This window comes from Rhagoletis pomonella, unplaced genomic scaffold (genome assembly GCF_013731165.1).
Source record: "Rhagoletis pomonella isolate Grant_MI unplaced genomic scaffold, Rhpom_1.0 Rhpom_scaffold_00004, whole genome shotgun sequence".
In the NCBI taxonomy this organism is placed as follows: Eukaryota; Metazoa; Arthropoda; class Insecta; order Diptera; family Tephritidae; genus Rhagoletis; species Rhagoletis pomonella.
In genome coordinates this window covers 18,560,715-18,588,015 of record NW_023458558.1, presented here as the reverse complement: position 1 = coordinate 18,588,015, position 27,301 = coordinate 18,560,715, and the positions used below count along the sequence as shown (strand labels likewise).

Here is a 27,301-nt window from a genome sequence, read left to right as displayed (position 1 = left end):
AGCAAACGAAAATATATAAATTAACGCTTGCAGCAAGTCATTTCACTCTTTTTCGATGTAAACTTTCTATGGGCAAAAGCTACATAAATTTCGTCGCTGCATTAATCTGTTGCATGCAAATGGCAAAAACCTTCGTCTACGTCCTTGACCTTATTTGTTGCGCAACATATATTTTTTGAAAATGTGACGACATTGTGAAACATTAGGCTGTATCACCCTACAAGCCAACACAAAAAAAAAGGTCGCCGTATACCTCCGAGTCTGAAGTTTTTTTGCAACGGCCATTTTTAAAAATATTTTTTTTTTGGTTATCCGAACTTGGGGTTGTCTTTTTGCATATTCCGCGACACCTACATACGTTGGGTAATACAATTTTTTTTAGCATACTAGTTCCACTGGAATAATCAAAATACTCCTTTTGCACAAAAGTTTAATGGCGAGCTTTAATTTACTGACATCATACTGATGAAGATCTGACTGCAAATGACGAAAAATATAATAAATAAGTACTTATGTACTTCCTTAGCAAGAGTTTAATTAATTTTGGTGAGTTTGAATTTATGACATTAGGGTGGTAAGAACTGAGAGGGAGATTGGTGGGTGAGCACTAGAACGGCGTACTTCAGGTCAATGAACTTTGACAAAAAAATCTTCTCGAGACAGACCATCGATATATAACACTTTAAGATGTGACTGTCAAGGCCGGAGATGTGACGAAAATTTCGAAAAAGGCGATCCCTACGTTCAGAAACAAAATTTCGAAAAATGCGACCCGGTCATTGAACAATAAACTAAGCGTAATAGTGATGATGAATGGTTGTTGTTGAATGATAGCATTTATGTCATTTTTTTTTAGTACTACTGTGTATAAATTCAACTACGTAACTACGGTGGTATATGAGGTTGAGCTAATATGACCCTGAGTTTTGAAATAAGCCACGCTGTTCCTCAAAATTTTCCTTGATCTGTGATGTGGCTTTTTGTGCTAAATATTAATAGCTTTAAAATTGTGGTTTCCTTTTGAATAACTCAAATGTTTGAATCTGTGGGCGTGGAAAGATAAAGGCATTAAATTGTAGTCACGTGCAAACTCTCTCAGCTGCGGTTACCATACAGATCTATAGTATGTAAATATGTATATTTTTTGGTGGAATTCTACTGCTCATCACTTAGTAAATGCTTTTTCTTTAACTTCCTTTTTATTTGACTTCGAAAAAGTTTTAGTTTAAAAGTTTCAAAGTTTGTAGTCAGGCTGATAAGTGAAATTCCTGAAATCGTGCACGTCCAATATCTTTTGATAAAGTATTCTAATTAAAATTTTGAAGATAATAGTTTAATTATTATTGTATTTATTCATGTGACAATCTCAATGGACACGAAACCGCTAGAAAAGGCGCTGCTTTTCAATTAAATAAATTCACTATCTCGGCGTCTTAACTGGTTATTTAAAGTTAACGTACATATATAGCTCAAATATAAAACAATAACATTTATTTGCCTAACAAAAACATCATAAATGTGTTCGTTCCTAAATTGAATTCGCCCATACAAAGAAGAAACTTGTTTGTACCAGATTATCGTTTAAATTAAAGAGATTTATTGCGTGAAATTGTTTGCAAACAAAACAACTATAATTAGGTATTAGGTGCATGTGAAATAATAAATTGTTATCAGAAGTAACTCAACAAGGAAATTAAATATTTATGAAACGTGTGTGTGCAATGAACCATACAACCGCAGAATGGGTCGAAGCAGTCAAGGGCCTTCATTTTTAAACCGTTTTGATTATTTTTAATGAAAGCTAATGAAATTTAGAAGAGATTTATCTATCCCGACTTTTGAATTTTTATTAGTTTATATAAAAATTTTTTGTTCGTGCAAAGTGTGATGAAGTGACAATTTGAGAAAATCGATTATCCTATACATTTAAATAAATGTTCTAAATATAATCAAACTAGTTGAAATCAATCATAGGGGTACTCTAAATTGAAGACAAAATGCACAAGTGAAGTTTGAAATGTTGTAAGAAAATTTTTACCAAAACAATTTTTTTTTTAATTTTTATGAAACATTTAAGACATGCAGTTTTATAGCTTATTTAATTTTGGTGTAATAAATTGCAAGTTTCAAGTGGCTAAGTATTCCCGTTAATTTAAAATTTTTTTCTGATGGTGCTAGGCATTTTTTCCATATGCACACATACGTATGTATATACATTAGGGAGCATCAATACCAAGAAAAAGTTTGCGGTTTTCCACCGGAATTATAAACTTTATTATATTTTAAGACTTCCTCTATATACTCGTACTTCGTAAAAACTTTAAGATTTACTAGAGCTAAACCGATTTGAAAATATTTCCAAAAGTTATTTTGTTTGCGATGAATTAATTTTTTAACATTTTATTGCAAACTTTTAAGCTCCTACAGTATTACCGCCCAATACATTTGGTTTTGAACATATGTATATATTATTCTTCTTGGACCTAGTTTTCTAGATGCAGTTGACCGTGTCATTTTACAAAAGTGAAGAGTGTCACTGAAGTCGATAGATAGCAGTGTAATTTAAAAAAAAATTTAAAAAAAATTTAAGTGTTATTAATTGTTTTGAAATATATCTCGCCAAGAAAAAAGTATAATTAATACAGAGCAATTTCTTTTTTATGTTGTAGATGACTTTCTTCATACAAAATTTTAACCCTTTAAATCCTTTCATTTTGTGCCTTTTTGGTCCATACTTCAATTAGTTAATTCAAATGGTTATTAGAAGGTTAGACTGCTTTACAAATTTGTCATAATTTTCCATTGACGACCTTAACATTAAATGATGTGCTATAAATATGTATGTCGGTCCAATGTTTACAACCGCTAAATTTTTACGGTGTACATAAAAATGTGTGTTTGTAGTCTATCGCTATTAGTCAGTCAGAATTAACTCACTCATAAATGTTTATCTTGACTGGGTTCTAATAAAATTAATAAAAAACAAACAAAAGCAAAAGCAAGAACAAGAACTATACAAATTTATTGCAAAGAATGAAACATCAAAAATGTTTAATGTCCCTCTAGCTACCATTCCTCCATCGCCCATTATGTACAATAACCAAAACGTATTATAATCGCTAGAGCTTGCTCATATCTATCATTAATGGAAAGGCGTGGCTTTCTTTTTATACGATTATTTCACTGCCAGTTTGTCTTGATCACTATTACTAAGTATACTATTTATGTATGTATGTAGGTAAGAAAGTAAAATTTATAGGATTTTACATTATTGTGTAAAATTGGTACTTTTTTATTATTAAAGGACGATAGCTAGCCATGAACTTTTCAAACTTTTCTTGCAATTCATTGATTCCGCGCCAATAAGCCTGCTCATCTTTGGAGACCAAGAAACTATGAAGCCAATTTTCTATATCTGAAGTGAAGCGTACTGGTTAGAACTTCCCATCCAGTAACATCGCAACATGTTTTGACTATGTGTACGACATGCGACCGAGCTTTGCAATAGTGGAAAATCAATGCCTCATGCCTGGTTGCCCGTTCCGGCCGGTTTTCCACAATAGCTTGCTTCAATCGCATCAGTTGCTGTCTGTGTAGAGCCCTGCCGATCGTCTGACCACTTTTCAGAAGCTCATGAAACAGGATTCCCTTCCGGTATCCCCAAATTCAATCCTTGGTGCCATGGATATTTGGCTTTGCTGTCGAGGGTCCAGGTTTGCACTGCTTAACACACGCTTTGGACTGTCGTAATGAATCCACTTCGACTTCGCTTTGTGCCGTTCGATATCTCTTGGTTTCAGTTCATAAAGCAACCAGTTTCCGACTTCCGGTATCATAAACTGAACCAAAAATCCATCTCTGGATCAAAGAAAAACTTTCCTTACTTTAAGGTAGAAAATTCTTCCGAATGAGTAAAAAATTCTCCTGAATGCGTAATTTTTCTTTGGAATGCGTAAAAACGTACACGAAAATATGGAACCGTGGTTGTAATCTATCATTTTGAAGAAATGTTGGGCATTAAAAGAGGATAAAACTCCTTTAGTGCTGTTTCGTTCCCATTTTTCTTCATTTTGATTGCTGTTTTTCTTCAATAAGGAGAAGTTTTTTTTTTGGGTGTACCATTGGCTTTTGATCGCAATGAAAGGTTTTCCTGAGTCATAGTAGGCAAGGTTTTTATTAAATATGTTATTAACACTTTGATTAAATGGCAGATACTGTTAAGCATGGCTAAATGATAACACTTTAACATGAAGTTGGCTGCAACATTTTCCGTTATATTTTAATACTACTGGTGCCCCCATGTTGATAATCCCATAAAAGTTACTTGTCTAATGAACGTTTATCTGTAAGCACACATACATAAATATACATACATACATATGTATATTATAAACTACTGTTAACTGTTAACTTGCTCCTTTACGCCTTGTTGAATAATTGTTACCAATTTACTTATTTACAGAAAACACCCACCAATCCATCGATTCAGAAAACACCCACAACAACAGGGCCAAAAGCTGCTGCGTGAAAATTATATGGTAAAATAACAATATTACCACAAGCAGTAGCAAAATTAGTTAACAAAACGAAAGTAGAAGTCTATTAGGGGCAATAAATGTAAAACCACAACAGGAATAAAAATAACTGTGAATAGATTTTCACAAAAAAGTAAACGCAAAACTATCTATAGCTAGTAGCGAGAAAACACTAAACGTCGGTCTAGGTACAACAACAACAGCAGCAGCAGCAGCAGCAGGAATCAGTGCAAATCACCGCTTCAAACCTAGGAACAATCCAATAGGGCATAGACAAATACTAGCACAGTTAGCACAATGGCCTTAATTATGAAATACATTGACAGTATGCAAAGATACATGGACTCACATGGTGGTAAGTAGCCAATTTATTTTATAAATGTGGATGTGTGTGTGTAGGTACATACGTATTTAAATTTAACTATATTTTATCATAAAAAATGCAGCTGAATAAAATAGATTGTGCATTGGCTGACTAAATGAAGTGTAAGAAAACCTTAAAAAGAATAATAAAAATTTAAGCAAATATTAATATTTGTATTGTCAAACATTAAGTTGAAAATTGGTAAAGCGAAATGTACACTGGCAATCAAAAGTGAGTTTTAAGCGGCTAAAAAATCGCGTTGATTTTTATTGAATTTTTATTCTTACAGATTTTGCGGTTTTATGCATATAACAAGTGCAATTTTTAACATATAGCGTTCATTTTTCTTAATTTCGTCTACTTTTATATGGTAATAAAAAATTGTTAAAAATCAATGCGATTTTTTAGCCGCTTAAAACTTGCTCCTGTTTTACTAGAATTAAAAAAGCGATCTATCTACGTACTCAAAATTTTTCTAAAAATTCAAATCAAAAAGGTCAAAATTTAGATGAATATTCGTTTAATTTTTCTAAGTTCTGTATAAAGTTTCAGAGTTTGACTTCTGTGGTTTTGATCAAAGCATGAACCATATTTTTATTAAAAAATTTTAACTTGAAATCATTGCAAATATTAAACAAAAAATACCATGCACTCACTTTTGCTTGCCAGTGTATGTAAATATGTAGTCTTAAAAAATTTTCAACTAAATTTTTATTTTTTTATTTTGAAACAAGTATGTCGATACCGACAATAATTAAAAAAAAAACAATATCTTTTTCGTGTATGATAACGAATATGCCTTCAATATTTCAAACTTTTAAAAGAATAAATTTATAAAAATTTAAATACGCAGATTTATTTTAAGATTTAAAAAAAAATCGCTCTTTTAGGTTACCTCGCTGGTGGTTACCTCACATAGACGACAATCAGGCTTTTAGCTTCGCCATTAAATTATATGTGGGCATACACCGATTTTAAATCCTATTCGTGATGCATTGCTTTGCCAGTAGTCGAATTTGTTAATCTTTTGATTGTATGATCAATTACGATCTCTATTGTCTCCATTGCCATCCGCCATTCTACACTAGTGTCATCTTTCCCGCGTGGTATGAGTGTGAGGCAGTGAGTGTTACGTAGGTCTCCCATTACTAGTCTGATGTCCACCCAAGTTGGTGATGTTACCGTTGTAAGTTAATCGCTTTCGCGTTATCGATTGATCAATTCAATGATTCGTTTTTTTATGTCTCTGAAATATAAACAAGAAACAATGATACTCATACTTAGGTTAATCAAACCTAATAGAAAAACTACAATTATATAGAGAATCGCCTCTTTAATACCATATTTCTTCCACCTTAATACGATGAACTAGAAACAGGCCATCACTGCTGTGTTTTTAAATAAATACCTACAAATGGTTCCTGTCAAATTGAGAGATAGGACATTTCGATTCGACAACTGAAAGCCAGCAAGCAAGATAGTTTCTTCTGGCACCTAAGTCTTACAAAAAGGCGCTCGTTTGCATTAATACATTTTTTTTCTCAGAAGTGTATTCCATAACTCGCTGGTAAATTGTCATAACAATTAATAAAGCGATATGCATGAGTGAGCCTAAGATCAGCAACCATATATGTAAGTTTACACAATAGTCAAATGAACTAAAAATTAAAAATCAAAAATGCCACTTTTATAATGGTAATGACGAGAAGAAATATTAAAAATGCCATATTTTATCAATTTAATTTAATTTGTTTCAGTACATATATTACCTATTCATTTGTCAATGCTTCAATTTGTGTAAGTCACCTGTCCAAATGATTTCCAACGTAATTGCTCATTGAACGGACAGCTTCGTTATACACACACATATTTACATATAGAGATCATAAAACCATATAAAAATTTCTTAAACGTTAAATGCTAAATCACTACATGGCAGGTACATATGTACATACATATATAAGAAACAATGCGCGTCAACAAATAACACGGATTCAAGCATACCTACAGATACATACCAACATACTCTTTGCGGTGGTTAAATGCTTCCACAAATTTTTACTCGTTTATTATAGTCATATATTATTTACTTCATTGCTTAGTTGTTGTCAGTGTCAAAATTTGTCAGTACAAGCTCGACAATATTATGTACTTACATTTCAGCATATAAATTTTGGGTGAGTATAAGCTCATCAATCAAGCGGTTATCAAACCAACAAAAAAAAATCAATATTAAAAAGATAGCAGCAAATATCGCAAGTACCACACCCAGTATTGTGCAAATACATACGGACATACATACATACTTACTTACCTATGCCATTTGGAACATGGGGAAGACGCCTTACGACCTAATCCATGTTTTCTTTCAACTTACAGTACCAAAATTGTTATCATGACTAATGTTAGCTATTGGTAAAGTGCAAAATGACTACCTCCGATTACGCCTTACTAAAAGAAGTTGCACAAAATAATGTACCGCCGAAGATACTACCGAACGCGGCGGAACTACTCCGAGCGATTGCTCTACATTATGCGTACTTTATTTAGTAAAGCGGCTTAGACGGCCACGCCCTTGGTAAAGTAAGGGAAATTCGGCAATTAATTAATAATTACCACTGGCAGAAGAATAAGTTGCTGGTAAGGTACTATTATTACCTGTTTCTATTTCCTACTGGGATGTATGTATATATGCGCATGCTTATACAGATTTGTGTATATTTACTTTTGTATAATTCTTTTTTGCCCCATCACCCACCCAAACGACTATTTATTAGCTTTTGTGATTTTTTCATGTTCGTCAAATAAAAATACTTTACACGCCTTCTTATCAGCCTGTAGGCAAAAATGTGATTCGCATAACATGTTCGTGAAAAGTTTTGCGATTATGCAATTTTCCACTTCTTTCGTAGCTCCTTAAAATATTCAAAACACGTTGTTATTCTGATCGTTTTGAATTTTTGACAAATGATCACATCACCGGGTAGCGACCGCGGAATATATTGTAAAAAACTTGTGGAAATCGTTTGCAATTTTCTACTTGTTGCTGTTAGGCTTTTGGTACGGTAGTTTGGCTTTACGTGTTCTGCAATTGAAATCCACACGCAAAAGCTGACAATGTATGAAAAGCGAGCATTTAACCGTTATCGTTTCGGCATGTTCGGCTATTAGAAGCTGTAATTTTTTGTTATTAAGTTATTTTTTAGATCACAACGTCAAGCTGAGTCGATTTAGGCATATCTGTCTGTCCCTCAAAAGCTCACGATTTGATTTTTGAAAGAAAATCAAAAGTGATATCGGAAGGAGATTATTTTTCCGTGAACGCGATATTTGGCTAAAATTACCTGAGCTTGTCAGGTTTTCATGAGAAAGGCTTAAAAGTTGCTGTAGATTACATACAAACTTCGTCACTTTGAAAATATTGGCATTTTGATTCAGATCCCTTAAATTTGTATTGTTCTATTTGAACGGCAAAAAATTGTATGAGGAGCCTATTGATGCTTGAACGTTCCTTTTGATCTCACTCACACGTGATGTGCTGAATTGTCGGTACTTAATACTCGGTACCCATTACTTCTAAAATATTTCGGTACCCAGTACTTCCTTTTCGGTACCCAATACCGATTTATTACATTAAACCGTCGCCGCTTTATATTATTTAAAGTTTATGAAAAGAAATATTTAAATACCATTTGATATGCTATCGGCTAAAAAAAATTGAACTTGTCGCAAGAGTAAAATATTATTTTATCAGTTTTCGCCTTAGTAAATAGATCCAAGGTTCGAGAACAATACTCTGAAAGATGAAGAAGCCTTTCAGGCCTACAAAAATAATATGTCCGATTCACCTAGAACAAAAATTTTTCAAACAAGTAACAGTGCTTCTGCATTATGGTGATGGACCGACATACGTACATATACATTTTTCATTTGAAACCATATCAAAAGTTCTCTTTGCCCCTATATTCGGCTTCTGATAAGCCAGACTCCCCTGAACGACTTTTTGTATATTTTTGGACTATGTGCGCTTTTTTAGAGACTTAAATATTTCGGTACCGAGTATCGAAAGTATTGGATACTTTTTAAATCATTACCGAGTATCGATCAATACTTACAAGTATCGACTGAGCACATCACTATCGCTCACAGCCATACCTAAATTAATGCGTCAGCGTTGTCTAGTTGTCACAAATTTATCAGGCCCATACATTATTGACAGGTCGTTAGGAAGGGAAATTGACTGCTGAAAATGACGAAACTACTGTTGCATTGTTGCTGTTATATCTACTTTTGGCGTTCCGCTCAACGCTTTGGTTTAGATGTGGTAGTAAGGTTAGACTAACTATTATGCCTTACAATCTCACATATCAAACAAGTAGAGGCCTAGGGTTAAACCTCAGTCATAATCGTACTTTTTAGCGAGTTTTAGCAACTGTGGGCCTTTGTGAATAAAAAATGAGCAATTGCTTTTTCTTAAAATTTCAGAGCTCTTACTCGATTTGTTCAAACAAATTTAAGTAAAAAGTCTAAAATTTTCAGAAAAAGCAGTTGCTTATTTTTTATTCATAGTATGTTAAAGTACAGCCCTGGAAATGCTAAAATATAGTTGGTGGTATTTTCACAGTAATATCAAAGCATTATCTTGGCTATCCTGCAGCTTGCTTCCCACAGCGATATCGTCCTTGCTGCCATTGCCATGTATAATTCTGCCCTTAGGTAGTTGTGGGAGAGGTAGACATTTGGTATGCTTCCTAGTGGCAATTTCACCTCGATTTTGGTTAGCATATCAGCCACTCATTCCCTTTAATCTCTTTATGTTCTACTTCTGAACTGTTTAGCACAAAGTGTCATTGTGTCATTTGTCATTGTGGCCGTTACTGCCTTAATGGCTACTTGGGGGTCGATGAAAATATTTACCCATGATTCATGACGGATTAGAGCTGCGGTCAGCTGCTTTAGTAGATCTGCTTTAATAGCTCAGGAGCTACATACAGAACAGAGTTGTTGCGAATATTATTCCGAAATAAAAGTCCTTTCCGGATAACAAACCAACCGCTTATCCAAATTAAACAAGTTTGGTATCAAATGAAAGAGGGCTTAAATAGCTTTAAAACTTAAATGTCTAAACGAGGAAAGCCACATATTGAAAATAAATATTTCAATAAAAAATCTAAATTAATTGCTATAGAACAAACCTTGTGTCAAGTATATGAATTTCTTTAGTATTGAATTATAAAAAAATATAAATTCAGGTCTTTCATTATTTCTGTTTAAAAGCTATTTCAGTCCTCTTTCATATGGTACTAAATTGGTTTAATTTGGACAGGCGGTTTCTGTATTATCCGGAAAGGACTTTTATTTCGGAATAATATATTCGCAACAAACCTGATACAGAATATAGCAACTCCAACTCACTCACGCATTTTAAACGCGCTCGTACAGGAACTGTAGGCACGGTGTTTGGTTCGGAATCCTTTCCGTATCCCCTTTAGGAGCAACATTACCGGTTATCTCACGTAGATTACTGTGTCCAAATGAGCGTCGTGTGCGGTTGATTTTTGTCACCTTAAGTCTCACTCCAAATACGTGTTTTTCAACGTCCTATCGACAATTTCACTGATCGAGTTTATACATTTAACATAAACGGTAAAGGCTAGATCACAGACATAAGCTGTTAGTTCAGGACCCTACCTCTCAGCCTGAGTAAGATCTTGTTGATTACAAGCGCCAACTTCAACGGGGATGGAATAATACCTCCCTGAGGAGTGCCCCTGTTTACCTTTCTTGACATGGTCGCTAAATCTCGCTCAGCCATCACTGCCCGGCAATTCAAATGAGTTCAAAATCCAGCCACACGAGTCGGTAGTTTAAACTGTGATTGCATCCGAACTCTCCAACAAATGCCCCGCTAAAGAATGTTCCGTAATTTTTCTTAAAATTGGGTCAAATATATGAATTCTATGTGAATGTGTGTGGTATTGATTACCTCCTTTCTTTGTACTACTTACGTACAATTCTCTACTTAACTAAACTTGAACTTGTTTCATATTTTGCACAAAATTTACAACTTCCAATTCACACGCGCACAGCTGTTTTGTAATATACACTTTTGCACTTATTTGCATTTGTTGTACTCGCATTACAATTGTTTGTTAATATTCATGAGATAAATGTGCCATCTATTACCCACTGACTAGACTATAAACTACCTAATTAGTAGGTTCATGTGAAGATTTTCGAGCTTTGTGCTTAGTGAAATAATCCACATAAACATATGCGAGTATAAAGGTGAATACCAAGCAGAAAGAAAAGTGTTTAAAACCCCCCGAGTTATGTGTTTGTGCGAGCGTGTATATGAGCCAAAAAATAAAGCTATAACGCCATTCAAGGTTACTTGAATTAACACCCCAAAATCATAGTCCGAAGGCTAAAAATATATATACGAGATGTTGTGAGAGATGTCAACGACTCGTTTAGCTATTGACAAATATATTTAAAAAATTTACGTTTATTCAACATAACTAACTTATGCACGGAAATTAATTAAAGCCCAAAAAAAAATGTATTTAAATGCTTCCTTGCGCATTTAAGCACTTAATTGTTAAAATGGAGTAATCAAAACAAAGTTATTACTAAAACAAATTAAAAATGAAATTTCGGCATAGCTTACCAACTCTGTAGTGAAAGTACAGAAAAACAATTTATTTGCAAAAAAGAAACAAGTAAGTTTTAAGCAAAAAAACAAACCCGACTTCAATTCTCATATGAAAATTTAAGAGTACCGTTAATTTCCAAAGTTATGCGGTAACATATCGCGCGTTTAATGATTTAACGAAGTATTAGAAATTTTAAATTTTATGCGAAAACGCATTAAAAGTTTTATCAATTCATACAATTGGTATACAACTAGTAATTTTTAGCAAAAAAAAAAACCGACTTAAAAAACTATATATATATGTATATACATATATTTCATGATCCAATGATCGGATCTAAACCAAATTAGTATGGGACCACCTCAGAGATACTACCTTTCTATTGCAAAAATTATCTAATTATCCAAATCGGTTGACGTGGTCCAAAGTTATGCGGTAACATACATAAAAAAAATTAATAAAAATATATATATACATATATTAGAGCGGGTCAAATTTTTTGCATCAAAGGGACATCGCGATTATGGTTATTTGGGTAATTTCAAGCAATTTCGCCCAAGAAACCATAGGTCTAAAATGAATTTCGAGCCAGCGATTTTTTCTATCAGTTTTTTTTTTTCAAAAAGTGGCTCACCTGTTGAAAGAGCTGTATTGAAAACTAGCCAAAATGTGTATCTGGGGGTTTTTGGGGTCGAGGAATCCACTTCTGGCATTAATTTTTTCTTTTGTGGGCAGCCAGAGGGCGCTTCCGTACTTTTTTTTGGATCTTAACGCAATTTTCCATTTTGTTAAATGTTACCCTTTTAATACAGTGGGAATTACAATTTTGCTTACAATCCAAAACTAAACGGAAAATTTTTAGCTGTTGAACATTTCACTTATTAATCTTAACTGAAATAGAGCAGAAAAAATGTTTACATGAAGAAGCTTGCATATTTGAAGTGATAGCTTGGCTCCAGAATATTGACACCAGTTGCCCATCAGTTGCTTATTGATCATCGTCTGCATAGAAACAAGCATATGTAACATTCCAGCGAAGACGGCGATAGGTTTAAAAATAAACTAAATAGATTGGGTTTAAATCTGTGACAACAGTAAAGCAGGTAGAATAATTCTTTAGAAGTCGATTGTTATCAATTTATTTTTCACCAATTTTACTGTTATGAACGCAGCCGAAGTACGACTATCTCTGATATAGTATTCGCTCATCAAGTTGCCAAGTTGTCCCGTGTTTTCAAGACCACAATTCAAAATATAATTATCCAAAAAGAAAGTAGAATTTATAGGCTTTAAAATAGGCCAAAGTTATTATAAAAACCCATTTATGGTTAGAAGTTGTCAGCGTTCTAAGAAATGCTTATTAGATGTGCCAACCGTCATATAAAAATTTGCCTTTTTAAACTTAGCTTACCAATAAATAAGCATCCCATTGTTTTAATAAGGACCTTTTATTGAGAATATAAGGACCTTTTATTAAAAAATAATAAAATAAAAGTGGATTTATTTCTTTCAATTTTCAAACATAATAATGCCATCTAAGCATAAAATTTGGCTTAAGATTCTATTAACTAAACATGAGAAAGGCGTTATGAATGAAATATTTGTAGTTAGTCTAAAATTAGGAAGCGAATCCATCAACTCAGAGAGGCGTGTGTCATCGTTGTCCCACCGGTCACTCTTGGAAAAACCCAATTTTCTGTGTTAATTATATACTTAAATTTTGCACTTTATTAGTTTCATATTAAACTAACATCTTACTTCAAGTGTTGACAGTTTAAAAACTTGCTAATTTAATGGTTAAAGAGAAATTACTTACAGCCAATTTCACGAAAGTATTTTCCATTAATATTGCTGTTGCAACCGGCGAATAATGTTAGAGCAAAGCTGAGTTAAAACGTCCCACCCATAACATTGGCACATCCCAGATACCCTTTTGATAAAAAAAATAACGTTGTTTAAACGGAGCGCCCTGAGGTATCCCATTAAAAAGTGGTTGTAAATAAAAATGTAGGTCCCTCCTCTTTGTGTGACAATAGCAAAGTGCACGCCAAAAATCGGAGGAGAAACTCAGCTAAACACTAACATGTTATAGGAGCGCCATTCAGTTATTATTATTTTTATTATTATTATTATTAGTTACTTATGTATGGCCTTTGGTTTGCCTAAAACATTGTTCTGTACCTATTTCTGTTGCTAAGCAATCTACCTATCCATTGCCATCTTAACCCTCTGACTTGTGTCTTCTTAGCTCTAAATGCAGTTAGGGTACAATTGTAACCGTATGTATAGCGGAATATTTTATGCAACAGAATTAACATTTTAATTTGAATTGTTGTAAATTGATTTCATGGGGGATTATAACAACTCTAACTCTTCCCGTTCTATGCTTGAATATGCCACATCTACCCAATTTTATAACATACATATGTATGTATGTAACTACTCGAAGATATTCTACGAATTTGAGCTTATAAAACTTTCCGCACTTCCTGTTAATTTTGCATAAACATCATATTTAACAAAACTTGCCCAGAAATATATTCCGGCTATACATGCACATACATATGTATATAGTACAAAGAAAGCTTAAAACAAATCATTGCATTTCCTCATTAATTAATATCCGCATTGAACTTAATTCGAATTGTTGTTTTTTTTTTTTTGTAATTCCAGATTCAAGGACGAAGGATTGGCCGATGATGTCATCACCATTCCCAACACTAGCAGTATGCCTCACATATGTCTATTTAGTCAAGGTAAGTGTGTTTGTTTCTCTTATAGGAGAAGTTAAGTTTATATTAGTACTTACTTAGTTACTGTTTAAAAGTTGAATAGCGATGCGAATGTTGTTGTGAATAGTTGGCAACGGCAACAAATACATATCCATGCCAATATGCCTACTAATTTTACTTGTATTTAAACAATCCGCATTAAATTTTATCTTAAATACATATGTATGCCCAGCAGTTGTTTTTACAACGAGCTTTAGTTGTTGCTGTCTAAGCCTTTTTAATCTTTTCAGTAGTAAATTAACTGCAACTGGAAAGAGCTATCAACATTTATAAAACTTTTCCTTTACACTTTTATATGTACATTTCTACACACACGTACATACATATTCAAGTATTTATTACACCTAGTTGTTAGTTACTTTATAAGTCAGATACATACATATCTGTGGAATGCAGCTAATTGCGGTAATCGCGCGCTAATATTTAGCTACAACTATAAATGTCAAATGCAGCTGACAATGAATTTAACTGTTTCCGTTAGACGTCATGCGGCTATATAGCTAGCGCCTGTCTGCCTAGTGTCTCGCCTGTTGTTTATTTTATTAAGCTTACTAAATATCTACTCAGGGCCCACATATGAGCCGTTCAGTGCACACACCGACTAACTTCACTTTTTGAAAAATCTGAAATTTACGTGTCAAAGCACTTGGTATAAGCATAACTTATTACATAATATTTATAACAACGTTATTTATTTGTTTTTAGAATATAAATGGAATTTTAAACAAATAGTTTTTAAGCAAAAAACTAAACCGACTTCAATTCTCATATAAAAATTTAAGATTATCGTTATTTATTATTATTTATTATATCGGATCTAAACAAAATTAGTATGGGACTAGCCTTGAGGTACCACCTTTCCGATAAAAAAGAATTATCGAAATCGGCTAATGTGGTCCAAAGTTATGCAGTGGCATACAAAACAAAAATATTCCGACGACTTGATAACCTCCTCCTTTTTTTGATGTCGGTTAAAAATAATTTTCATTATTTGATTGCATCTCCCAATTTTTTGTTGATGGAGTTAATCAATTTGTACACTGAACGGCTCATATGTACAAACATTTTTATTTCAGGCTAGTAAATACTCGGCGTGCTTCACAGCGTTTTAAACGTAGTTTTGCGTTGTTTGATACCCGTATTGTAATATTTAATTTATTTGATCAATTTAATTGAATACAATTTTTCAAACAGATGGCAACCCTCCTCAGAAATATTTTCGGCAGTAAACTTGCCTAAGCCTCTTCAATTTGATACCCATATTACAATACTCAATTTGTCTTATCAATTAAATTAAATTAAAATTTTCAAAGGTGGCAACCTTTAGCAAAAACTTATTTGGCTGTGAGTCTTCTTAAACCTCTCTCTTTTTACAGCTATATTGCAATATTTACTTTATCTAATCAATATACTTAAACTGCAATTTTCAAACAGGTGGCAACTCTCTAATTTTGTTTTCCTTCTATATACTAAGCTAGACCTCTAGCGATACATCCATTAAAACTGCATTCCATTGTATGGATTAGTTTTCGAGTAATGCGTGTACAAACATACAGACAGACAGACAGAAAAAATTCGAAAAATTGTTGATTTGCCTTCTGTCGCCCTAATAAAGACCACATATTAATTTTTCTTTAAAATCTATAATGTACAGGCATCGGCCTGTTACAATTTTATTATATGTATAGATTGTCCATTACCGGTTGCTAAAACCGCATTTTACACTTATGTATTTATGCCGCGAAACCTCGCAAATGTTGGAATATTATCTATGACCTGTGCTATAGAAAAAAACTCTTTCTATCGCTTTTGGATTTTGCGTTGACCAGAAATCGAACCTAGTAATTTGATCAGTTTTTCTGGCAAAAAGTCATTTACGTACTTACAAAAATAAACATTTTTGTCCTTAATAATTGATAAAAAAAAACCTTCAAATCAAATAACGATATTTTGCTTTTCTAAAAAACTTATGACAACTGCTTAGCTGGTGGCCGATGACGTTGTCTGGGAGTAAAAAATATTGGTATCGGCAAGCCTCTTAATTAGCTGGACCTTCGACTTGGAATATGCTGGCGTGTTTTCCCTTCCGCATAAAGTGAGCATCACAATAGTACTGACCCAACACCGCAGCCTTTTTTGGACCCGCCAGTGTAAAGGGAGATAGTACACTTATCTGTAACCTTAGCCTGCCCATATTCGAGTCAAAATCTTAAACTTAGCCAAAAACATGAGCGATTTTCACAGTTTTCGTCATCTTTTAACCGTCTTCAAAATATTTTCAAAATAAAACCACCCTGAACTTCTTTCGCCTGACACCCCTATTGTGATACATTCAATTTACTTAGTATCTTAATTCAAGCTGAATTAGACTTTTAAAACAAATGGCAATGCTCCTACATACAGTTTAGAAGTGAGCCTTTTCAAAATCAGATGGCAACCATCTTGAAACACCGCACAAATATTCTAATTGTTCAAACTAAAATTTCTTCTTAAGCTTTCGTTTGGCACTCACATCTTAATCCCTCTTTAAAATATTTTCAACCTGCAACCTCCTTAACTCTCTTTCGTGTGGCACCCATTTCAATTACCTAATTCCTTTAATTAAGTTGAATTTGACCTTTTAAGCAGTGGGCAACCGTCTTACATATTGTTTAGAAATGAAGCGTTATAAAACCGATTTTGCTTGATGCACATATTGTAATAATTTATTTAACTAATTAAAAAATTATAATTTAACTTTTTTGCAAGTGTTCAGATCAAAGATCTTTTACTACCCTTTTGTTTATTACTCATATTTTGGTATTTCATATAACTTTTCAAACAGGTGGCCACCCTCTTTCAAATATTGTCAAACAGAATTTTCAAATCTCATTAAATTTAGTGTTTTATCAGATGGCAACCCTTTTCATGTTCTGGCGTAGATATAAACCTTCTCCCCGCTGAGACGAACACCCAGCTATGCGTGCTTCCACAAACGGGTCACGACATCATAGAGTTCATTGGTGTCAAACTTGAAGCAACTTTATTTGTATGAAGGAATCGGACTCATTCGATTAATTTTAATTGTTTACAATAGGGCGGAGTAGTTTAATTTCGAAAAAAGTGTAAATCAAATTCAAATTCTACGATTAATTCTAAGGAAAAATTTGTCTGTGTTTTCGACTCAAAGGTAGGAAGGTTAGATGAGATTATGATGATATACATATGTATATGAGTTAGAAGACCCTGAGATTTCACAGTCATCTTGATGGCTCCATAGGTCATTGTTACGGCATCTTGACTTTGGTGGTTATTGCTTCAATTAGAAATTCATATGCTACGTACGTTCTTACTTAGATGTATCAAAGTAAAAGATATTCCCAATTTTTTTTCCATAAAAAAGTTTGAACGGGATTACTTAATACTGCTCAAGCAAATGTTTTCTTTGCAAAGTTTCTGAATTTTGAGTATACAGTTTAATAGCCCAATAAATTCTAGTATAACAAAGCGCAAATTTTAAGTTTTAATAGTTTTTTTCTGAATGTTTTCTGACGCACTTTTTTATATGCAAAAAAAAAACTTGTTGAGTATGCTTCGTATGGAAAAAAGAGCGTTAAAAAATTTCCAAAATTGAACGAGATTTTTATATGGTTTTTGTTGTATAATAAACTAAACTTTTATGAAAAAATAATAAACAAAAGAAACATATCCAAACTATCAAAACGTTGTGTTAGTTATCTGATCGCAAGTGTACATATATAATTTTCTCCTCTTTATTACCTGCTGAAAATTCTATTACATTTTCAATTTCCGATTACAATCTTCTGTTATCTCGTATATTATCAACATATTTTATTACTAAAAAATAAAGCAACTTTTATTTAGTATTCTACGTTCTTGCTTATCTCTTTATGCAGGTGCTGGGGCCACGATTAATGGAGAATCGTAAACCATTCCGCTTACAAAACACACTGGTATTCTACAATGCAGTGCAAGTGATATTTAGTGCATGGCTATTTTATGAGGTATGTATCGTGCTGGTCTCGGTCCTGTTGGCCAGTGCTGGATCAACTGAACAACTGACAAAATATAAAAAAACAAAATAAAAATCAGTCATCCAACCACCCATCAATCATTCATTGTATCGCTCAAACGAACTAACTTAGAAGCGGAGAGATGAACTGTGACACTTTGTTGCTCTGTTACTCTGTCATTGATAGCTTCAGTCAGTCAGTGAGATTGCGATGCATTTCAAGGACATGCGAAGGATTATGGATACTCATATTTGCGTACAAAAGTGCATAAGTGTGCAACCAACTGAAAATGCGAATTTTTTTTTCTTTGTAACTTCTATTTACTTACTTAGTAACACAAGTACATATACATACGCATTCACTTTCAAACTCGCACATATTCACACATGCAATAAACATATGTATGTACATACAAATATCTAAATATTATATTTGAGTATTAAAACTTTTTTTATTGTGTTGTCTACAATACCTACACGTATTTGTTTGCATCTTCCTCACCTCCCGCTACCTACCTGTATCCTAGTCACTCCCTTAACCCGTAATCCTCGCCACAATTCCTAGCAATACGCCTGCTGTTTTCGTTTTTTGCGTGATTTGAAGTGAAAAAAAAAACTTTGAAAACACTCTTCCTATCCTCTTTTTTCACATTTTCAATGAAATTAATATTTAATTGCAAATATTTTCTCATTTTCAGTAATTTGCCTTGAATAAATTGTGAAACTTTTTTAATTAATTTCAACCAGAAGCTTTATATATTTACCTTTGCTATTTTCTAGTGCTTAGTTTTTTATTTAAAACAAAAACAAAATATTTCTCTTTTTTGTTATTTGCGAAATGCACTTTCTAGTGTTTAATGGGCGGCTGGTGGGGTCATTACAGCTTTAGATGTCAGCCAGTGGATTATAGCGATGATCCCACTACGAAGCGTGTAAGTGTCTTAGCAAATGCTCAAATGAACAATAAACTGACAAAAATTTATACTAAAAGCAAAAACTTAAACACAACAACGACAGTTTCATATAAGAATATGCAAAAACATTATTAAATTTAAATTAATTAAAATCGATTGCGGACGAGAGGAAATTCTAAACAACAACAAAAAAAAAAACAAAAAAAAATTCAAACTCAACTTAAAAATGCTTACACTTATCGAAGTTGAAGTTCTTGCACAGCAAGCTTCTTTCAGACTGCGGTCAATCTCGATTTTAGCTATTAGTTAGTTAAAAAAAAAATAATAATAATAATAAACCGCGCATTTGTAGCTGCACATAAATGCAATTAAACACATTCTCACACTGATATCGAATTCATAAAGTAAAATCCAATAGTAGCAACATAACACATACACACATACATACATACATACATAATTTTACAAATACACAACTCGCTGCCTAAAGGTGAAAAGGTGCCAAGTCCAATTTTTTTTCAAAATTTATTTTTGCTGCAAATGACAGATAATGATAATTTCAAAAATTGGACTTGACACCTTTTCACGTTTAGGTAACGAACTCTATGTGTACACGCTTTAAAAGTAGTTAGCCGAACTCATTTATGTCAAAATCATCTACCAGCTGCGCTTCGTACTGCATCAGTTACTCGCTTGCATCATTCTGAAAAGCCATTCGCGCTTCGGAGAAACAATGCTGATCTTCAATTGCTTACGTATTAACCATGCTGCAAAAAAGAAAAGAAGTCATTAAGAAAAGCTTAGACCGCCGCTGATATCAAAACTATTTCTCATTTCGCTAGTTTTATTTTTAGTCATTCTTTTCTTTACAATTTACAACCTCACGACATACCTACTGTTCATAATCAATATAACTATCCATAGGATTTTTTTTTTTTACTTTTTAATATGTGCATATGAGTAAATCCATGTCAAATCGACCAATGGTTCGGCATCTACTATTTTTGAATAGGATACATTTTTTGTCAGAACTTTTCTTTTATCATATAATGAAGTTCTGCCCAAGGAAAAAATATACTTTTTTCGAAAGATAAAAAACTCATAATTTCCCGGATTTCGCAAGATTATTTTTTCAGTATCTTAAAAACTATTTTAGTTATAAAAATGAACCTGGACTAGTTTTATTTGGGACTATATAAAAAATAATAATTTAAAAAATTTTGAAAATAAAACATACAGGTTTTTTTAAAAGCAATACCTTATACATGTAAAATTTTGTCTAAATTTAAATCTTAAAATATCCTGAAAATTCCAAGAATATGTTTTTTTTAAGATGTGAATTTTTGTACTTTGAAAAACCGAAATTTGTTGCAAACTTTAAAAGAAAAAGCTTTTTAAATTATAATAAAAATTATTTACCATAAATTTATTTAGCTTTCGAAAAAATAGATATTTGAAAACACCTTCTTGAAATTATCAGGATCTTTGAAAATAAATTAAGGGTATATTATAAGAAAAAGGAACTACAGTTTTTAAAAAAAAAAAAAAATTTTTAAATTTTTTTTAATTCAAAATTCTTTTAATTTTTTTTATTTTTCCTTGCCCTAAATATCAACTTTTATAATTACATCAGAACCATTTTTGCAACTACATACAACAGTTTTTAAGATTTTCAAAAAAAAAATATTTTGTTTCTTTTTGTAGAACTTTATTACATTAAAAGAAACGTTTTAACCAAAATTCAACCTAATTAAAAATGATCGATTGCAAGCAGTGATTCATTTGCCAATGGATTGACCGAAATGTATGTACATATTTTCCTGATTAAAAATTTCACTTGAAAAGCACATTCGTAGATACAATATACAAAAATAGAAAGACTCTTAACTCATTTTCTTTAGACGATCCGCTTGATACAAAAGGGAGTAAATTACTCAGCAACAGCCAAAAATTATTGAAAATCAACTTCTACATGATTAATATAGTTTCAGTGGTTATTAAAAACCAGTGCTTTAATAAAACTCCCAACTGAATATCCTTGGTTTTTATAAAGTTTTACAACTACTCTGTAAAAAAACAAAAATGTTAGGTAACAGGACCTTTAGGCTAACGATATTTTTGCCAGCTCTTCTTTTGAATTGCCTAAAATCTTCACACTTATGTTACATTATCATTTCGAATTTGCTTAGCTACAGTCGCTAAAAAATAGTAACTCTTTGGGCAAAGTCAAAATTAATTTTTCTTAAATTGTCGGTTACGTTTTTCAAATCATGGCTAAAATTTCTAAATTAGTTGTAGTTGTTTTTCTTTTTTACATTTTGACATTCTTCCACCAAATTAGCAGGGATTTGCAAATTTCAGTTCAAGTTTCTCGATGCTGCTTAAATTTCTATGCTTCATACATACATACATACATATGTATTTATGTATGCATTTGATGAATTTTCATAACCATTTCCATCGTAGAAGTTGCTTAAATATTATATGGTATTTTTTAATATTTACATTTTAATAAAGTGTGTTAAACAATCATGCGTTTATATTTGTTTGTAGAAAATTTGTTAAATGTGTAACAAATTTCACTTTCACTCATTTCGAGTTATAAATTTTGTATTAAATACATAAAGTTGTGTATGTACATAGGCACTAGTTATAATAACTAAATATTTATTTATTCATATTTGTTTAGTTCACTACTCATTATTATTATTTTTTAGCATTAGCACAGAAAATTTTAATTCCTTTTTTAACCAAACCTTTCGTGGCAGATCATTTGACATTCAAATAAAAAAAAATTTGAGTGAAAACCAGCTATACATAAATCTATACATTTTTTATTTTTTTTTTTTGACTTTGTAAGGATCACCCGGAAACAAAGGACCATAGTTCTAAATAAAATAAAGTCAGGCAATTTACATGGAAAATGATTTTTTTATTTTCTGTAAGTTTCCATATAAAATTCAAAAAATCAAAATCATTTTTCACTTAAATTGCTCTCGCAAAAAAAAAATTCTGAAAAATCTGATTAAAAAGTTGAAAGTTTAGATGCACTGACCATCTAAAAAATTTTTTAGGCAACGTTTGGCCACAAATTTGAATTCCTCAGTTGAATATCTACAATAAAGGGAACCAACAACCAACAACCAAAATTTTTGTGGTTGGAGATAGCCAGCAAAGTATTAATTTTTTCGAAAGTTCATTTTTACACGAAATTTTTTGGGGGTTGAATACAATGATTATATAATGACACTAGTTTTTCCTTATAGGCGCCTTGAAACTTTGCGGAAGTCGCCTATTTTCTAATACAATTTTCGGCCGTTCACTCTATCTTTTACGGCAAATATTTACGTCTAGCCTCGCTCTTTATAGGAAAAACTATGTAGTTTTAAACTTACTTATCTTGTTAGCTTAAAGCTGTGTCATCACCATCGCCTTCAATTGCTTTTTAATCCTAACACTATTTTATGGTAAAGCTGACTCAATGTAAGTATTCTTTTTTATAATTTGTTAATCTGCCATATTAATAATTTAATTTAATTTTATGCATTTTTCATATAAATAAGTTTACCAACATATGTATGTTTTTACTAAAGAGTAAGTAGATGCGACAGCTTGTCTTAATCTATCACTAACCAAATCCTTACGCTTCCAAAAATCTCCCCTCTACCCTACCTTGTTACCATTTTTTCCTTTGTAAATACGTATTTTATAGAAGTTTGTGAAGAGAAAGTTTCAGTTTGTTTTGGTAAAATTTTTTTCAAAATTAAAACTTTCGCAAGTTCTCGAAATACATACATACATGCATGCTTTCCAGCGCATACGTAAATACATACATATGTGTGTATGTATGCGTGGGGATATATATTTGGAACAACGACTCTTATAAAAAAAAGAGCACAAATTCATTGAAAACCTAATTGAATATAGAAGAATATGAACATATCGAAAAAAAAATCTTTCTCTACCATTACAGATAGCCTTTTCCGGTTGGCTAACGGGGCATTATAACTTCCGATGTCAGCCAGTCGATTATAGTAATAACCCTAGAACATTAAGGGTATGTGTATTGAACGTTTTTCAACGAACGTTCGCAAAGTAATTTTTTAATTAATTTTTTTTCTTATAATTATTTTATTATAAGTTTGCATCCCAGAAACGTTAAGAAATCAAAAATACAAAAATCTTGTGAAAGTTGTATGCACCTTTTCAACACAACCAAAGCATCCCGATTACCCAAAAATTGATTAACACTAACTTAAGTTTGTTATGGGAAACTTTTTAGTTTCAAAAGCAGCTTAGTTTGTATTTACTAACTTCTTATACTAATTTTAATATACTTTTAATCAAATGAGTAACTAATACATATTTGCTTTAGTTAAATTTAGATTTTTTTTTTCAAATTTTTTTTACTCATTATCATCATTATAATTTTATAAATTTTTTTTTGTTTTGTTTTACTTTTTCTTTTTTAAGCATAAAATGTTGAAAGCATTTGGAAGTTAAAATTAACAACAAGGCAAATATCTCTATCCAGCGGTACTTCCATACATTTTGTGTCGTGATTGAAAGAAAAACTGATTTTCCATATAACTGCTTGCTCGGAGATTTCCATAAAATATTAAAATGACAACACAAATTCATTTTCAAAAAAAAAGTAGTTTTATGAGAGTTATTTAAAGCCTAGTGGAAATACGTGTTGAGATTCTAAAAATTTAATTTTGTTGAAAGCTCAGATAGTAATTACGAATTTCCACTAGGCATTATAATGACGAAAGATGTTTGCCATTTAAAAAAAATGCCAAGTTGGAACAGACAAAATTACTATTTTTACGAACATAATGGCACGGGTATTTTTAATACGCAACATTTTCTTTCAAAATTTTGTCATTTAATGCCTAGTGGAAATTCAGCATTAATCGTAAAATTTTCGCGACAACTATGTTAGAAGTAATAACGAAGAAACGTAAAAGCTCTTCTCTTTCAACGCTTTCAACTAAAACTGTGCTACCATATTGATTATTTTAATAACTTTTGATTTAAGTGCACTCAACTGTAAATATTTTCAGACATATTGAGTGTTAACATTGCTGTTTTTTTGTTTTGTTTATTTGTTGGGAACCTATGATTTATAAGTAATATTAATTTGTTTTTAAAAGTCATGACATGCATTACATGCACTTTTTAAATCACCAGAATATTTACACTGCTTTGTTAAATAAATAAACTTGCTAAAACGAATTAATGGGTATCTGGATTTTCCCACACTAAAAAAACAACTTCGAGAGAGCCGCAGTACCCTACATATTTAGTAATATATTTATATATACCCCAGAAAAGATTTATTACCAAAAACACGGTTATTCAAGTTAAATGATTATTTTATAATACGAAAATTAAAAAATTTTAAAATCTTTTTTTTTAATTGGAATGACATATGCATTTTGTTTGCATCCTATTGTTACGTTGACCTTTTGAAAACCTTTATATTTTAATAATTCCTATCATTCAATCGCTAGCTTAGAGTGAAAAGTTTCTCCAGCCCACTCTTTAGGAAAACTTGCATTTTGTTGCACGAAGCAAGAAAAAAATTTTAAATAAATTATTTCAACAAAAAACTTAATTACTTATGTACGAATTTTATTTCTACCCATTTCTATGCAGTTAAACAAAAATTTGGCAATTCCAAAGAAAGCACTGAAAATTCCATAAATTCAAATAAATATAAAAATTTGCATGAATTATATCACTTATGCAATTTGTATGGTTTGGATTTTGCTTTGAATAAGCAAAAATTTAATTTTTTACAAAATAAATATTTTAACTAAATGAGTTTGGCAAGTTGTTCATCTCCCCTATAAAATTATAAAACAAAACTGGACTTAACAAATTTTCACTCTTAGCTAGCGAATTGATGATAAATAGTTAGAAACTGAACTGAATTTTTGTAGCATAAAATTGAATTTCAGCTGTGCACTAATATATTTTTATTTTTATTCAATACTACAAAAATCAAAATACACAAAAACGAAAACCAAAAATCAACTTACGAACTTGGAATGCATACCGCATAGATGGTACACGCGTGTTGGTGGTACTACTTTTCCAAATTCACCGAGTTCTTGGATACGGTAAGTTCGGTCAAAAAGCATATGCATTTTTAAATTTAATTTAAATCCGTCGATTCACCATTCGTATCGGGACAACTTCTTATTTGCTTTTAAAATCTTTTGTTCTGAAACTACCAATTATGTAATAATATTGTTACCAACATACGATATTAGTTAAAAATGTCATTCATGGAGTCTGGTTAAGAAGTCCATGGTTTAATTTCGAACTGTATTGTGATGAGCGGCTTCGCAATTTTCTCTGAAACGTCCGTTTTATATATGTACATGTTTAGCTTAAAAATGGATCTCATAGTCCCACCAAACCAAATTTGGAGGCGGATGACGGATCGACTAAATACGCGAATGACTGCCCTAACACACTTAAATACCTTAAAAAAAAAAAAATTAGGCTTTAAAATGCATATAAGCATAAGTATATTTGCAAATATGTTTATTAGGGCGGATCATTTTTTTGTTTGACTATGTGCGTATAACCTAGGAGGTTTCTACGTATAAGTCTAAGCAAATTTTTCGAAGAAACCATGGGTCTAAAATTAATTAGGATTTTGCCAATTTGCGAAAATAGGTTTCGAAGAAAATGTAAAAATTGTCACTGTTGCGCCCTCTGGTGGGGATTTTAAGAAAAATAAAAGTGCATAAATGGATTCCCCATACAAAAAAACTTCTTATAGCATGTAACAAAATGCTAAGAAACCTTTTTTCGCAATTTGGTAAACACCAAATTGATTTTAGACCCATAGTTTCTTGGCCGAATTGGCTTAGAATTTCACGTAAAATCCTTCTGTGCTGTACGCGCATAGTCGGAAAAATTTCCCATACAAATCGACCCGCCCTAATCTTCATACAGAAACATTAAATATTTGTTTGCACTATTTTGATATGGCTTTCTCATTTTTTTTCTACCTTTTTACAGATCTTCTTTGTGCTACGCAAGAAGACGAGCCAAGTCACAACGCTGCATGTCATACATCACGGCTGCATGCCGATGTCCGTCTGGTTTGGTGTCAAGTTCACACCAGGTGCGTTTACAAACATACAAACCTCACGTACTGACGTACATATGTATACATAACTATTTACGTACTGAAAAATGAATAACGCGACATTCAAATTGACCTCGAAAGCGTGCTTACATCACTTCTTGCTTGCTATGTCTTATGAAATTTTCTCTGTCTCACGCACCTACATATACGCTTTCATTCTCCAAACAGGTGGTCACAGCACTTTCTTCGGCCTGCTCAACACATTCGTGCACATCATTATGTACACGTATTACATGTTTTCAGCCATGGGTCCACAATACCAGAAATATTTGTGGTGGAAGAAATATCTGACCACTCTGCAGATGGTAAATGGATAATGACATTCGCGCATTGAATCTATTTAAAAAGAAATACATATTAATTGGTCATCTCTTTCTTCGACTCTCTTTATTCAGGTACAATTTGTGCTGATCATGGTGCACGCCTTCCAATTGCTCTTCATCGACTGCAATTATCCAAAGGCGTTCGTTTGGTGGATCGGCATGCATGCGGTGATGTTCTTCTTCCTGTTCAATGAATTCTACAAGAACGCCTACAAGGGACGTCGCACGGTAAGTGAACGCCCCAAAGGCATACTACTCTGTACTCTCAGCTTGCTACAAGAAGCATTTTACGTGCCGCATTATCAATGATACATTTTATACCCATAAATAGATTTAGTCATGTGTATTTAGTATCTTATTGGCTTTTGTTTTTCTTTTCTTATTTTTTTTGGTAGCACTGCACAGCTTACACTCACAATACAAATGCACAGATATTTTAGTAATTGTATTTTTAATTGTTGTACACTAACTGTTTGGTGCTTAAAGTGAGAAATAGTAATGTAGCTCCTGTTAAGTATACCACCACCCCCCAGC

The 27,301-nt window shown here is 32.2% G+C and overlaps 1 protein-coding gene across 7 annotated transcripts in view; it reads left to right on the top strand.

Annotated features, from left to right (window-relative positions):
• The window catches only part of LOC118737160 (elongation of very long chain fatty acids protein AAEL008004), a 157,768-nt gene that overhangs the window by 122,317 nt on the left and 8,150 nt on the right, over positions 1–27,301 (top strand). For 4 of the 7 annotated variants that reach the window (XM_036467492.1, XM_036467490.1, XM_036467489.1 and 1 more), the window contains 8 exons: positions 4,463–4,890; positions 14,229–14,311; positions 18,244–18,351; positions 23,247–23,330; positions 25,345–25,401; positions 26,315–26,420; positions 26,613–26,749; positions 26,840–26,995. In XM_036467492.1, the coding sequence (XP_036323385.1) occupies positions 4,833–4,890; positions 14,229–14,311; positions 18,244–18,351; positions 23,247–23,330; positions 25,345–25,401; positions 26,315–26,420; positions 26,613–26,749; positions 26,840–26,995 (789 nt within the window). In that variant the 5' untranslated portion in view covers positions 4,463–4,832. Of the gene's footprint in view, positions 1–4,462; positions 4,891–14,228; positions 14,312–18,243; positions 18,352–19,210; positions 19,292–23,246; positions 23,331–25,344; positions 25,402–26,314; positions 26,421–26,612; positions 26,750–26,839; positions 26,996–27,301 lie in introns of those variants that run through there. The other 3 variants (XM_036467495.1, XM_036467493.1, XM_036467496.1) reach the window with 3 other exon arrangements.